Source organism: Anser cygnoides, chromosome 23 (assembly GCF_040182565.1).
Source record: "Anser cygnoides isolate HZ-2024a breed goose chromosome 23, Taihu_goose_T2T_genome, whole genome shotgun sequence".
NCBI lineage: Eukaryota > Metazoa > Chordata > Aves > Anseriformes > Anatidae > Anser > Anser cygnoides.
The window spans coordinates 563,682-579,030 of NC_089895.1; the positions used below are offsets into that span (position 1 = coordinate 563,682).

Consider the following 15,349-nt stretch of genomic DNA (forward strand, 5'->3'; position numbering starts at 1 on the left):
GCTCATGCAGTTCCTACGCATCTTCCCCAGTGACTCTAGCTGGTGCTCTTGGTTTTTGATCCTTCCTGAATCACATATAGAGTTAACTAACTTGTACAGAATTTCACTTAATAACAATAATAAAATAATAATATGCTGCTAGCTGCTTTCTTAAAAAGATTACAGTATCAAAGATTGGATTACTAATGTTATGTTTTTACTAACAGTTTATCTCCACACAGGTAACACAAGTAGCAAGACAGCCGGGTCCTCCTGCCCCATCCCCTTACACTGCACATGAAATAAATAAGGGACACCCAAATCTTGCTGCAACGCCACCGGGACATGCATCGTCCCCAGGGCTTTCACAGGTAAGAGCTGGCATTGGAGCAGAACGTTCCCAGCCGCCCTCTTTTCCTCTTGTCTGATTCTCAGCTTTGCTGCTCAAATTCGACAAATCTGTCCTGTCTGTAACCAATACATAAAACTCAATTGATGAACGACATCTTTATGTGGCTCAAACCTCACAGTGACTCAGGTAGCACTCCAGTTTATTAGCCATCAGTTCATTGTTGATTCTTTAACAGAAACTAGAAGCGACTTGAAAAATTACAGGAAATAATCATTGATGAGGAATGTGCATCACTGTAGGGTTTGGCTGCTTTGAGGCACGGCCTGACTTACATCTTGAACTCCATAGCAGTCCCAGATGCCTTCTCTGTTAGGGGTTTCCATTTCAAACGTTCTGTACAGGTTGCCACAATTTTGTAATTCTTCTAGGAAGTGGGACAGTAAAATGAATTGCAAAGATGAATGCTAATAAAAGAAATGAGACAAAGGACTGATTACAAAATGCACGGAGGAAGAGATAAATAGAAATTACAATAAAAAAGGGAGAAATAGCGTTTAGTAAGATATGTGAAATAAATTGGTCTCTTTGTAGTCTTTATTAGATGAATATTCTATAGGGTTGACGCGAGAGTGGAAAAGCTTACTTTAAAAGGAAGGGGTAAAACAGGCAATGGGGACACGGAAAGAGAGGGGAGATGAAAGATAAGGGATTGTGGAAAGTGGGATGTGTAAAAGTATTAACGTTTGAGGTGGAGGAAAGCCCTATGTTTCACTTGTGCTCATTTAATTTATACCTCTTTGAGTAAATGGAGCAAAGGCAGCAGACGGGAGCAGGTCGGTTGCTCAGAAATGCAGCTGTGTTCGGAGCAAGGTGTCAGCAGGGGCCACAGCAAGGTGGTGGTAACGGCTTCAGGCATCCTGCAGCACTGGGAGAAAGCAAGCTTTCTGTTCTTCCTGCCAGCCTCTTTAATTTGGATGAAATATTAAACTCTACCTGACCTTTTTGGCCGTGAGATGTGTGAAAACAAATGAGGTCACGTAAGGAGCACTTCACCTTAATGCCACGCATTGTAGATAAAGCTTGGCGATGCGTGTTTGACGGCGCTCGGTGGGAAAACTGGAAACCTGTGGTCGTGTTTGAAAACGTGCAAATGCTCATCCTTTATGAAGTGAGAAATTAGAGATAGAAGTATCTATTCCGGGTCACAAGTAGCTTGCAGGCACCAGTCAGTGGTCTCTGAGCAGTTCCTTGCGCTCTCGCTGCATGGCTGTTGGTAATAAAATTTCTGTTTTGAGGACTGAGGCTCACCTAGCAAAGAGGGAGGATGCAGCAGCGTTGCAGAGCAAACCCTAATCTGTTGTCTGGCTTGTGTCATGTATCAAGAAATTCATTCCTGGTAGACCTTGTCAACAAAGGGAAGCTAATCATGTGGTAGATAAGAGGGGAAGAAAGAGAACGTTCCAGGCAGCCTCTTAAAAAGAAAATTCTAATCAAGGTTTTTTTCTTCCCTTAATATTTTCCTGTTGAGTCAGTGTGTACGTAGACAGCGGGCTCTGTGCCAAATCACCAGTCCAGGCAGCCGGGAAAATGCTCGTTTCCTGTTCTGCTGGCTCTTATCGTCTTGGAAATGAGCGTCAGATTGTGTCACTCCGGTGTTGCTGGTAGGAGCAGTTTGACCTTACGTCCTCCGTGTCAGCTGAGGATCCTCGAGGGCTGTAGGGGGTTATTTGTCCTCTGACAGTATGGGGCAGGCCCATGCGTGCTGAGTGAGAGGAAGCAAAAGCAAAATCAAAGTTATAATCCAGGCCCTGGCTGTGAGTGAAGCACCAGTCATTGCGTTCTGCAGGGACTCCGGAGGAACGAGGTATTTTGATTCAGTTGCCTGAGGTCTGGACAATTTTTTTCCCTAAGTGACAGGGGAAAACTATCTACAGCTACAAAGCTGGGATTCGGTAGCAAAATAGGAAAAATAGTGGTTTCTGTTCGCTTGCAGAATGGGATTGCCTCTGACCAGGTGCTTTCACTGTTGTGGGTTCCCATCAGTTAACCCTCACATTTGCACTGGAAGTGATGGTAAAGAATGAAAATGGAAGGCCCTGTACCTGGGGCAGTTCCACCAGTAAGGCTTAAAGGGGGTTTGAGTCTCTTGAAATAAGCAGTTAAAGTGTAACCTGTTCCCAGAGAAAGTTTTCTGTACCCTTGAACTCTTAGAGGTTTGGGTTAACTTAAGGTTGTGGTGTTAGTTTTGTTGTTGTTGGGTGGGTTCTCTTCGTTTCTTTTTGTTTTGCTTTTAACCCTAGAATTCTGAATATTCTTACCTATACCTTACCTCACTTTGACCCCTGTCAAATGCTGAGTATCAATATTATATTATGGTAACAAATTCTCCAGTTTAGCAGGGTGTTAGATGCAAGTGTTAGCTTTTTATTGCATCTATCATTTTTCTCCTGTGGGTTTCATTGAATGCCCTCTTGTGCTTGCATTAAGAAATGAGGTGAGTGGAAGTCTCCTGTTTCCAAACCGCTTTTTGGGGGAAATTCTACAATGACTTCATTTATTTGTTTTCATTTGGATAAACAAAGTCCTTTAAATTTCTCATCACATGTGAGTTTTTTCCATGCCGTAATTGTTCTTTTCATCTGTTTGGCCCCCTTGAATCCTGCTATTTCCCTTTTGATATAAAGGGACCAGAGCTGACGTGGTGCTCTGATGAATGGTTTATTACTGATTTCTGTAACAGCAATGTGGCATTTCAAAGCACTGCGTATCGTAACAACCCATGCTGTGTTCATGATGGAGCACTGAGCAAAGGTCGTCTGCGTTTGTCCAGTTGTGCCTAACGTGCGTGTTCTTGATTTGAGAGAGTAACTAAAAAGATAAGGAAGAGACCGCTCCATTTGAGTTAGAATCCGATTAAGGGGTCGTTGTATTCTCCCCAGAACCATGACTCAATGAACATTCTTAAAACCGAGTCTTTTCAGGGTAGGGACTGGTGTTTAGTCAGCAGTGAATGAAAATATATACACATGGTTTTGGGCTTCAGACATTACTACGGTCTAAAAACCTTTTTGGCAGAGTGATAGCACACGTGTTACTTGTGTGGCCCCAAATCGCTCTGATTGCTGACTGTCAGTGCAGTGCTCTGCAAAGAGATCGGCCCCTCACTCGTGTCTGGTATCTCAGCATCCCTCCTTTGGGGCTTGGAGCTGCTGCTACGTTCTTCAAGTGGGGATCTTCCAGAAGCAGTAATGTGGAGGGGAGCAGAAGGTTAATAAATGCTGCATTTCCGCAAATTTCTACCCGTGGCATACGTCTGAACCTCCTTCCTCCCTTCGGCTTTGTGGCTTGAAATACTAGGCAGGTGACTGGGATTGAGGGATGGCCACAGGCAGCAGAGCGGGGGTATCTTCTGTTCCAGCCATCTAGACGTGAGGCGTAAGGAGCGGTCCCCTTGCTGTTCTGACGGCTGTAAAGCTGTTCCAGTAAGTCTGGGTGGTGGGAGATAGGTAATGCCTTAAAATGCTGGTGAGTGATACAAGGAGCTGCTGTTCTGTACAAAAAGATCCAGGCGGTGAGGCAGCGGGACCGCTCCACAGGGCTGTGACGAGGTTCCAGCGTGGTACTGGGCGTTCTGTGGGAGCCTTTGGGAAGCACGGCTAGGATGAGACAGGTCAGGAGGATGTACGGGGTATTTAGTGTCTTGTGGGAAGAAAAGTCAGGTGCAAATGTATGTTGTACCTTTGTAGCTGGCTTTCCTTTAACTTTATTTAAACAAACAGAAACAGATGTCTTGCGCAGTGCTTTGTGCTTTGGTGTTTTTCTCACTCATTCTTCTACCTTTTCCATTTAACATACCCAAAGCAGGAGAGAGGCTTGCTGTTAGGCTTCCTCTGAAGACTCTCATAATGATCAGCCTCTGGCACTTTGCTGCCCTTCAGAATTAGTTTCTGTAGCAAAACTAGACGAGCTTGTCGGCGATGAGACACAGTCCCACACCCCCTGTCTCCGCAGCAAGAGGCAGCGTTTCTGCTTCCCTCGGCCTTCCCAGATTCCAGGGCCTTGAAATCATGCTGCTCTCTGGAATGTGTTGAACTCCGCTAGCGTTTGGGAATGCACAGCACATGTTGCCGCAGTGATGTTATGGCCAGATGTGGCCCCACGTACGCAGAACTTCATATTTCTGTTCTTTGCGCAGAGGGCCCCCCGTGCAGACTGGGAGAGGAGCGGCACATCTCCTCTGCCTCCTCTCTGGGCCTGCAGACTTCAGGAGGGACTGGAGACAATTCACTTTCTCAGCATGCAGAGAAAAGGAGGAATCGGTACAAAGGAGCAGATACGTTTCTCCCTGGGCATGGCTACCGGGGCGAGTTATGATGAGATCAGGTAGGGGAGATCGTGGGGTTGCAGAACGCAGGGCACTGCGGGGTTGCTGCTTGCCCGAGCTCTCTCATCCTGTGCTGGATGTGAGGTAGTCCAGTGCGAGTAGTGCAGGCAAAGAGCATTCACACGGGCAGTTAACACAAAGCAGCTGGGAAGCTGTAAATCCGGCGCCCGCTCCGGCTTTACGTTACAGTAATTTATTGTGTAGTCGTGCCTTAAGAAGGGAGTAACGATAAAGTAGAGCTCTTCCAACGCAACCAGACTGCGACTTGGAAGGAGACCACAGAAAAATGCTTCCCTCTGTCCACCAAGTGATCAAAAGAGGAAGAGGAGCTCTTCCAGTCGTAGTGTGAGCAGGAGGAGAGGGCAGGAGGCAGCGTGCAAAGCTCAGGGCATCAGGAGAAGACGATTTCGTCTTCCTCCCCAAGACCTGGGAGTGTTTTGAAGGATCCTGGGGAACAAGTGTAGTGGATTCTGGCACGTGAGATGAAGTAACACAAGAGGAGAATGGTTCAGAAATGCTGTTCCAAAAGACTCTTGGCTTTCTCTGCCTTAGCTTTAAAAAGTGTGGGCTTTGATGCGTGTGCTGACTGATTCCTTTAGTCTGGGACTACAGTTTGTAAGCACTGACCGGCAACTCTTGGAACAAATCACCAGGAATTTCCTCTGTAATCAGTGAGAGCTCTAGGTCTTGTTGTGATCACGCTGTGCGCTGAGCAGATCAGTGCTTTGTGCCCACGGCTACCTGTTAGGCTGAAATGATGGAGCAACCAGTAGCAGAAGACCCTGTGGCATCTAATGAGACCTTCCTCTGAAGCTGTTGTAGCTATTGACAGCTGTGTTTAATAATCCCTTATCCGTTTCTAACAATGCCAAGATAACCCATAGAAAACGAAAGTGCAAGAGAGCTGAATTCTCAGGATGCTGGTATACAGAGACCTTGACTTTTAGGTGGCTGATTTAAATCCAAAACAGATTGTACTAGCTGAAACTTGTTACCATCTGGTTCTTTGCCTTAAGTGAAAAGAGTTTTGTGGTCTCATTCTGGTCCTCAAAAATGTCACCATAGCTAAATTAGCGTTTGTAATAGCAGTGAGACATTCCTTAGTACCTTAAGGTCTGGGAATCTGTGCCAGGAAGCATGTCTGTATGCCATCTGTGGCATGTTTATAGGCAATCCCCAAGCCCCTTTTTTATTACCTTGGATCCTTTCTACAGGAGCTGGAATTCTGTCGTAACCATAATGTTTATTCACTATTCCCTCCCATCATTCATTGCCCAATTTAGATTTTAGGTGCTTTTAATAAAGTTACATTTATTTATGAATTGGAATGGAAGAAGGAATGTAACTTAATCCCGATCCCACCCCATTGCACCCCGGGCTAAGTCAGGTGCCCTGGGACGAGCTGTTTGCTCCTCGTGCTGGAGGCGGCGACCCTCTGCATCTCGTAGCCTGCAGCCCGTGCCTGACGCTCCTCTTCCCCCAAACGCAACCGTTCCCTGTTATCTGCGTCCATGTGTACTTTGCCACGAAAAAGCAATTGCTGTAAGGTCAGATAATAAACTTCCACGGTCCCTGAAGCACAAGGGGCTCTCTAATTTTATCGTCTCGTTTGTGCAAACACCCTGTCCTTCATTTTTCTGTTTGGAGAACATCTTCCTGGACACCTTTGTCAGAGTTGGTTCTCCAAGCTCACCGCTGAACTCTTTGCCCCAGAGAGCTTTTCTGTACAGGAAGCTCCTCGTTTTGCGTAAGGTGGCGTTGTAGCAGATTTCATGCCAATTAAAAATGCACAGGGTCCCGTAACTTGTGGAGCAGGTACGGTTGCCACATACTAATTAGCAATTGTCTTTGCAGCCACAATGATGTGGACATAGAATGAGAGATCAAGCTCTCCTTGCGTAAAAGAAGCAGTCGAGGCTGGACCTGGTCAAGAGAGAAGCCTGCATCTGCGTGCTGCCCCTCTTCTGCCTCTGAACAGCAGATTTCAGTGTCTTGGGTCTTCTGTCTGTACCAGATATAGGGTACAGAAAGCGTAAACAGCAGGACCTGGGGCGGTGCTTTGTGTGCAAGAAACCTGCCCTCCACACATACGCAGTGTGATGTATTTTCCTGAGCAGCCAGTAATTCCACCTCTCGTACTTCTCCCTTCTTTCCTTGTGCATGCCTCTGTACATCTGGCTCGAGCTCCTTCACGGTGAACATTAGTAATGCAGCTCGCTAATTTGGAGCTTGTGAGGAATACATGACTTCAGGTGGAGATTTGAAAATACGAGTTATTTAATAGCTGATAAATCCAGGAGAAGTGTAATCTTCTTCTGTTAAAGACCTGCTGGAAGTACAGCTGAACTCTGTGTTTTGTAATAGGATTAGCAGTTTTTTGATCGGGTTAATAATGCTCGGAAAATTTGCTCATGTAACGTCTTTCAGTGTTTTTGATTCATCGCTGTGCCTTTTGCTTCCTTAGTTTAAACCTGTGCTGGAAACTTAAAGCATGTCTGTGTCTCGGCACCTGCCGTCAGCATCTTTTGGGCTTCAGGATGCTTTTGGGTATGAAAGCTCAACTTTGTAGCTGTCTTCTAATTTGGGGAATGCAGCTGTGTGGAAGAAGAGCTGCAGGCTTTTGGGGAAGGGTGATCTGGGATAGTGGGAAAGGCCTAATACAGCTTTAAGTGCAAATTGATGCTATGAATTTCAATAATTATTTAACCTTGGAAATAGTTAACATTTCAAAGTCACGACGTAGGTGGGATGAATTGGCTTTAGTATTTGTGCACTTGGGAAGAACTGGAAACAGCCTTTCCTTTTTTTAATAAGGAAGGAGGAAAATCTGTTATGATTTTATCACGTACATGTGCAAAGCGAAGAGCACAGCACAAAAGCTGAGCCTGGTTAGGACTACGCTTGTTTCCGGACCCACCTCTTGCTGCTGCTAGTGCTTTTTACTGCTTTGAGGGTGTTCAGTGAGAACAGAATTTAATGCTTTTCTGTGTGGTCTCGTGTGCCCAGCAGGTGAAGATTTGTGTTTTTCTGCTCCTGCTTGAGCTTGCTTTCTTTCAGGTGTAACCTGGCCCGGCTTTGTGTCTTCCCTGGCCCGTCCACCCTGGTGTAAATGTAGTTATTTGAATAAGAAAGCTTGCAGTAGGTGCCTTGGCCCCACAATACATCCAGGATGCATGATTGGCTTGTGATGTGATGGTGAATCAAAAGCAGTTTAAATGTTACCATTAGCTTTTGGTGGTGGTGTTGTAAGTAGCATTTTTAAAAGAACATTAAACTCTTCTGTAGTGATTTTAAAACGTCACTGATCCCTTTCTTCAGGAGATTTCTGTGCATGTTTTCTGTTATCACAGTCATGCGGATTGAGTTTTGTATTGATGCTTTTCAGACTTTACTACTCGTTGAAACACATTTTTATGCATAATAGAAAACAAGAAAATAATGTGAAGCAACTTGCCAATTTCCTTACATTTAGTAATTTCTATTCTCATATTCCTTCTGTAATAATACCTTCTGTTCCATGCAATTTCTTGCATCCTTCAGAAAAATACATGGTTATAAACAAACACAGTGTTGCAGAAGGCAGTATGTCCTAATAAACACTGAAGTCAGCACAAAAGTCAGAGCTTTACGCAGTTTGCATTTGTAAACAAAAAGGGAAAAAAAAATCCCTGTGAATTGATAAAACTGGGGAGAAACAAGTTTGTTTGCTAGCTAGAGAAGCTTTTCAAGTGGTTAGACAGTACAAAGACTCTCTAACAAAACCGTATTCTTGGAATTCATGAAAACCCAGCAAGTGACTTTGTCACTCTTCCATAAAAAGCCTTTCAGAGTCGGAGCCCTTGAATGACTGGCGTCCACAGTTAGCGTGGTGCCAGCCGAGGGAAGTGCTGAGCTGTAACCTCTAGAGCCATTTGCAGCGTGGGTAAGGAGGATTGCCCCACGGGGTGAAGGTTTGGGATCGATAAACAGGTTCTCCTGCGAGCAGGATTCTCGGTGAGCTGCTCCCCGTGGCAAGGAGCACAAAAGTATTCGATGATTATGGAGCAGGAATTCCACTTTTAGCTCCTTGTGGCTCGAAAGAGCTGCGTCCATGTTCTCCGTAGACTGCTCCGTATAGTGCCGTTAGACAGTTTGGTTGCTTTAAATTGGCCAAATGTGCACAACATTTTATTCTGGTATTTCCGTGCTTCAGTGTAAGGCAGCAAATTTTGAACGTTTAGTCTGATTTATTCCATAGACTCATAAAATCCAGTCCAAGTGGCTGCCGAAAGCAGGGTCAGCTAGAGCAGGTCGCTCCGGGCCATGGCCACCTAGTCTGGGTATCTCCAAGGATGGAGACTCCACAACCCAAGTAGCCTCGTTTCGTTATATGTAAACGGAATTTCTTGTAGTTCAACTCGTGGCCATCTCCTCTTGTTGTTTCACTAGGTATGACTCGGGAGAGTCTGACTGTCTTCTGTGCACTGTCCCGTCAGGTGTCCCCTGAGCCTTCTCATCTTGAAGTTAGTCCTGGCTGTCCCAGCTTCTCCGTGTATGCCAGATGCTCCACAACCTTAAAGATGGTCATGGCCCATCGCTGGGCTCTCATGTCCAAGTCTCTTTTGTACAGGGGAGCTCAGACCTGGCTCCAGCGGGGTCTCACCAGCGCTGAGCAGAGAAAGGATCTTTCCCTCGACCTGCTGGCAGTGCTTTTCCCAAGGAACCAGTAACGCTGCAGCACAGACAGGTGCAGATGCGGCTTCCAGAACTGGTTGCACTGGTTAACCAGAGGCACTGATGCTGAATTTATGGCTCATGTCCCTTCTGTCCTAGTCTCAGGTGACGTCCCTACGCCACATAGCGCTCGTAAGATCAGCTCTAGGTTTTTGTTGGGTCTTGGAGAAAACTAGGAGGAAAGGTGTGGAGTAGGGCTCGCAGTGGACTGCAGGTTGTCTTCCCAAGCAGAAGCGTTCATCCTCAAAGTTCATGTTCCAGTTAAACTAGGGCAAAATTTTACAGGACAAGTGAAGAGCACTTTGTAAGTCAGGGGTTTCTGCTGAGATTCAGAGGTCTGCTTCTAGCAGTGGAGGTAGGTGTTGGAACTTCTGCCCCCAACACGCATGCACACGCAGGCAGTATTTTTAAGTACCTTTGTTACGGAAAATACCGGTTCCCTTAATTATGCAATGGTCGTTACCAGACCACCCCCGGGCTCCGAGCCACGTGCTGCAGTCTAGGCGGGGACTGGCATTTCAGTCCCTCTAAGACGCCAACTAAATCCATACTAGTATTTGCAGATGTTATGAAATGATAATCTGCTGTGGCTTTATCCTTGCCCTCGTGCCTTCGTTAGCAACAGTTTGAACTTAGGCAGGTAATATTCTGTGTGATGGGTTGTGATGGCCACAATAAATGGCTGCCTGGGAGGATGACAGCCGCCTGCAGGACGTCTGTCCACCCCGATGTCACAAAATTACCCTGCTTTAAATATTTCACTCTGCATCTTCAGGTGTCCACAGCACTGGGGTCTGAAATTAGTTTTCTGGTTATCAGCTTGAATGTCTTGGCCTTCTGCTATTAAAAATAAATAAATAAATAAATAAAAAGCCCAGTGATTGTTTTTCCTTCCCAAAGCTGGGTTGTGCTTACCTTAGCTCGAAGCACTGTGCCGAGGGATGCTTGCGTCCAGCGGTGCGGCTGCTGCTAACAGAACCCCGAGGATTGTGCAGCACCGGGGTTAAAAACACGGGGTGAGCCTGAACTTCTGGGAGGCAGCGCGTCAAACAGGGACACTTTGTCTTGCTTTTCCCTTTCACCCTCCTCCTTTGTAACGTCCCTACAAGAATAGTAACCGCAGTGTCTTAAGCAGGAAGGAAAAGAGTGTGTATCTTGTGTCTGTGTGCCCTCTGCACAAACCGTCTTTGTCCAGGGAACAGGAAACCACATTTCCTTTGCCTTCTTCCCTCGGTGGGAATGCGATTTTTGATGTAAGAGTAGGAAAAATGCCTGTAGTTCTGTGGCTGCTACTTAAGGCCCTGTTTCCCTGCTCAGCTTGCTGCATTTGCCTGCTTGAAAGTGTGATGCTAAATCATGTGAAGCCATAAAAAGGTTGTTAAAAATTTAGCAGGGGTGGTAATGACACAGATGAGAGACCCTGAGATAAACTGCTGCAGAGGAGTAAAGATAACAAAGGTTGAGCCACGTTTGTCAGAGAAGTAATTCTTCCTGGGTCAGGATATTCTCATCCTTCTAAAGGCTGAGTTTTATATTTCCCAATGCGGGGAATTCTCCTGAAGGCTGGGCTCTGAACAAAGGGAGGAGGGAGCGAGTGGCCAGCGAGGACACCGGTGTGCTTGCCATGAGGACAGCTGAGGACAGGGACTGCCGCAAGCAGCACAGGCTCTTCCTGGTCTGCAGTTTGGTGAATCCCTAAAATCCACCCCTAGAGGCCAAAACACTTTTATAGAGACACCTGGAACTGAGTCCCTGGTGTTTTGAGGAAAAGTTTTTGAAAAAGCCGAAATACTTCAACTCCCCAAACAGTCACGGTTCCTTTTACTCTTTGCTTCCCTCCAAATCATAGCCGTGACCTTCCCCTAGTAAATTTGCAAAGGCTTTGCACCCATGTAACGAGCTCAGCCCCTTCATCAGAAGCAGGGTATTTGTGCTGCCAGCTCAGTTCTGTAGATCTAGTGTTAAATCCTGTTTGAAAGTGGAAACCTCTAATCTGCATAACCTGTTCAGTGTCACAGAAGAGCTGCCGTACTTGCCCCGTTGGTTTTAATGGGACTTTGAATATTCCAAGTGACAGAGTGTAACATACGCAGAAAAAGAGTGTTTTCAAGTTACTGGTGCATCCTAGAGGGTAGGAGCACTGCCTGGTAGAGAGTTGGCAGAGTAGAACTGCATGCATTAGTTTTATTTTACAGAGGTGCTATGATGAGGACAAGCTGATTTCAGTGATGCTGGATAATTTGCAAATGAGCTGATTAAAATTTCAATAAAAATTGAAAGTCTTGATGTGATATATGCCAAAGAATTGCATATTTGAACACGTAGCTGTGAGGGGGGTTCTATTTGAACAGAATAACCCGAAGGTGTCTGATTACCTGCAGTTGAAGTATCGCTGGAAATAACGAAAGTCAAACCACTAGCATTTAGAGGGGAATTGCCCGTGTTTATTGCTTTAATCGTTGTGCTGTTTTTAAATTTGGGATGGTTCAGCTGCCTTTTAATGCTGAGATAGTTTACGGGAGTAGTGTGAGAATATGTTTTTACGCATTCTTTGAGAGGGCAGCGTGTAGAAAAGCCTGGGAAATGACTAAATTAAATAGTTCAGGCTTCTCCATCACTGCAACGTTTGCAGATGAGCTGGTTCTGCATATTACGTACGGTCATAACAGGCACTGCAGACCTTTTCCTAACTAAGTCACTGCAGCCATCAGCTTCATACTCGCTTGTCGTGATCCTGCTTGGCTGACTGCAGGGCACACCAGGAAAAAAGCGATGGGATTGGGATTATCTAGTTACAAAATAGTAATAAAAATGGGTGATGTTCAAAAGAAACATTGGGCAGGAGCCACATGGTCTGTGCTCAGGCACAGGACCTAACTTGCCGTGGCTGCAGCGCAGGTTTCGAGGTGTTGTAGTGACATTGGTACCCGTCCGAGGGAACGTGTCAAGCACTAACACAGCTCGCTCCTGCGGGATGCCTCTCAGCTGTTTGGGCACTTGGTTCCCTTCTTCACAGGACTTTATTCCTGCACGTGCTCATTGGGAGGGCTACTGAAAGAACTGAGGTGCTTTGGTTTTGTTGTGTGTTTGTCACCGAGGGGGCATTTCTAGCTCGTTAACGTGGTTGATACATAGCCAAGAGCAGTGCCGAAACCAGAGGGGAAGAAGGACACTGAGATGGTCTCATGTGGCTGTTGTGGCTTCTTATGATGTTGATTTCTGAGTGCATGTGGGTTAGAACGTCTGAGTCTTTGCTACCTGAACTTGTCCTGTAGGTTGCTAATTCCCTGGGTAGGTTGGGAGCTCGGGAACTCAGAGTTAAGAAGTGGTTTTACTTTGGCTGTTGCCAATGCACCAGTTAGGTCAACAGTTGCTTCATTTCTCCTTTGGTCATCCCCGTCCCTGGGAGAACAGCCGGGGACGCTGCCAGGACCAGGAGCCCTTCAGCCCTTTGCTTGAAGCTGCTGGAGTTCGTAAGTCAGCACCCCGGATGGGAAAATGTGCGTGTTGTGTGCCTCTTGTGGGTTGTAGTGGTAGTAATTTGGGGCTGTACTCGGATGCTCTGGCCCTAGCTGTTATTTCTGCCTTGCAATAACATCAGATTAAAAAAAATAATCCTGCTGTAACATTCAGTCTTTAGAAGTTTTAAACAGTTTTGTAGTCACTTGAAGGCAGCACCAATGCTGGAAGACCACAGGAGCAACTGGTTTGGGTTTGGGGAAAGACCGAACGGGGCTTCTGGTAACTGAGGTCACACCAACTTACACCGCTCCCAGAACTGAGGCCACTCAGAGAGTGAAGCTTGAGGAAAAAGGAAGATGCCGGCTCTGTAGGAGGGGCGGTCTGAAGGAATGCTTCTGGCATGTGGCTGCCTGTGGGTGAATTTATTGGGCAGAAATGAAGCTAGGGGTTTTAAATTACCCTCTTATTTTTAAGAGCTAAATGCGGAGAAGTTGCCGGTTATTGGGTGCTGTTCGCTTGCAGTCTTTCAGGTGGTAAAAACGATTTGAGCTGTAGGTGGGCAGAGTAAAACCAACTCACCAAATACATGGTGGTTCAGGATTACAAGCCACGTCTTTTCCTTCTGCGCTTGCGAACCAAGGAATGGTTTATGCTGCTGCAGGGATTTCTTCACCTGCATCCCCGGCCAAACTGCTGCCGTCCAGGCCAGTGACCCAGGGGAAAGCTTTCTAAGAGGCTTTTCTGTGCTGAGAAACCTCCTCAAGGGCTGCTGCATCAACGCAGCCGGGCCCACATTCCCTGTTGTGGTTTTCCACGAGGAAAATAGTTCAGCATTTGGAGGGAGAAGCGAGTCTGATTGTTAAAAGTAGGGCAAGAAAGGGAAAACCATGCAGTGAGTGATCTTGCCGTTGACTCTGTTGCAGTGTGTTGTCTTGTGCCTAGCTCCAGGAGCAGTTGTGCTTTGTGTCAGGTAGCCTGTATTACAAGATTACAAAGAACTGTATTACAAAATTACAAGAACTTGTAATTTTGGGGCAGGAGCCCTCAGGGTGAGGAACCCCGAGGGAGTGTAACTCTGCATGCCCACCTGGAGTGGCTTTAATCAACGTTTGGTGTGTAGCTGGGTCGGGGAGCACCCTGGTTACGAGACTGCTGTCCTGCAGAGACACCGGTACATCAGAGGTGTAAGCGTGCGTGGGGTTTTGTTCGGGGGTCTCCTGGGGCCAGGGATGGATCTTGCAACAGTTTTATCCTCAGTTTCCAGCTGATGCGTGCTTCCTATACTTGATGTTGGCAAAAAGCGATTCAAAATCGTTTTGAAAGTCCGTGCGGTGACACTTCCAGTACGCCTTTAGCTGGGTGCCCTCCGTCCGTGGGCGCAGCGACAGAATCTCACCCGAGATACAAACCACTACAGCAGGTATCGTTTGTCTCAGCGCAGAGAATCGCATTCCTCTCTCTTGTGTCCATGCAGGAAGAATGGCCTTTGGGGTTGCTCTGGGATAGCTGCCTTTGGCCCAGCGTGCTTCGTATTGCTATAAAATGTTTTGCTTACGCTGTCATGTTCCTCCCAAAGAGATTAAAGCATTTTGCTGGCATTCAGCTGAGTTTCAGCTCGCTGTGGATAGGAGCGCGGTTGCTGCCTTTGTTACTGGTGAGTAACTGGAAGTCCAAAGGCTTTCGCACCCAAGGTCACACCAGGGATCAGCGATAGAGCGGCAGGCTCCTGAGTCAGGGTCATGCGTTGAAATCGCAAGACCATTTCTCCTCCTGCTATGTAACTTCAGTAAATATAGACCCATCAAACTTCTTCCGTGAGTCAAGGGAGGACTCGAGAAGCAGCCACGGGGCTTAACCCCTGCCCGTGCCAAATCTCGCCAGGCTGCTGAAGGCAGGAGGCTCAGGAGCAGCACCTTTCTGCCTGGGGATTTAAGAGTTTTGTTCCAACAGGAAAAATTTCCACTGGCTGCGGGAGGCAGAGAGCTGCGTGACTCAGCTTTTTCTGAACCTGGTGTGTGTACTTTGCCTGTTTATTCCCAGTACAGTCAGTACTGAGGGAGTCATGTTACGCAGCAGGCACAGTGTTTATTAACCAGCTCGGGAACTGATCTAAGAATAACTTTTTTCATTTGTTTTGTTGGTAGTGATTTTTTCTTTTTTTTTTTTTTTGGCTTAGTGCAGCTAGCAGCCCAAGGTGGGAGCTCTGCACAGAAAACAGATAGAAAGGGTTTTCCCCAGCAAGTTGCAGGAATCCATAAACACAAACATTATTGCCTTCCCCCCGTGGATAGCCACGTCTGAAACATAAAATCACTAAGATGAAAGCTTAAGGAAAGCAAATTGCTCTGCCTCAAAAGTGGAGCAGCTCAGCAGCCGTCCATTCTGTTCCAGCTCAGGGTGCTGCAATTATTGAACTTGAGGGATTTCAGTGTCAGTGTTTAGATGCTTCTGGACCACAA

General features: G+C 46.5%; 1 protein-coding gene across 18 annotated transcripts in view; it reads left to right on the forward strand.

Annotated features, from left to right (window-relative positions):
- The window catches only part of EIF4G3 (eukaryotic translation initiation factor 4 gamma 3), a 154,878-nt gene that overhangs the window by 51,802 nt on the left and 87,727 nt on the right, over nt 1-15,349 (forward strand). For 10 of the 18 annotated variants that reach the window (XR_010826314.1, XM_066981955.1, XM_066981960.1 and 7 more), the window contains exon 3: nt 207-350. The exons of 5 other annotated variants lie outside the window; for them this stretch is intronic. Coding sequence is in view for 11 of the 13 variants with exons in the window: in XM_066981955.1 (XP_066838056.1) it covers nt 207-350 (144 nt within the window). In the remaining 2 variants the exon portion in view is untranslated. Of the gene's footprint in view, nt 1-206; nt 351-2,176; nt 2,196-15,349 lie in introns of those variants that run through there. 3 more of the 18 variants (XM_066981957.1, XM_066981966.1, XM_048048760.2) reach the window with 2 other exon arrangements.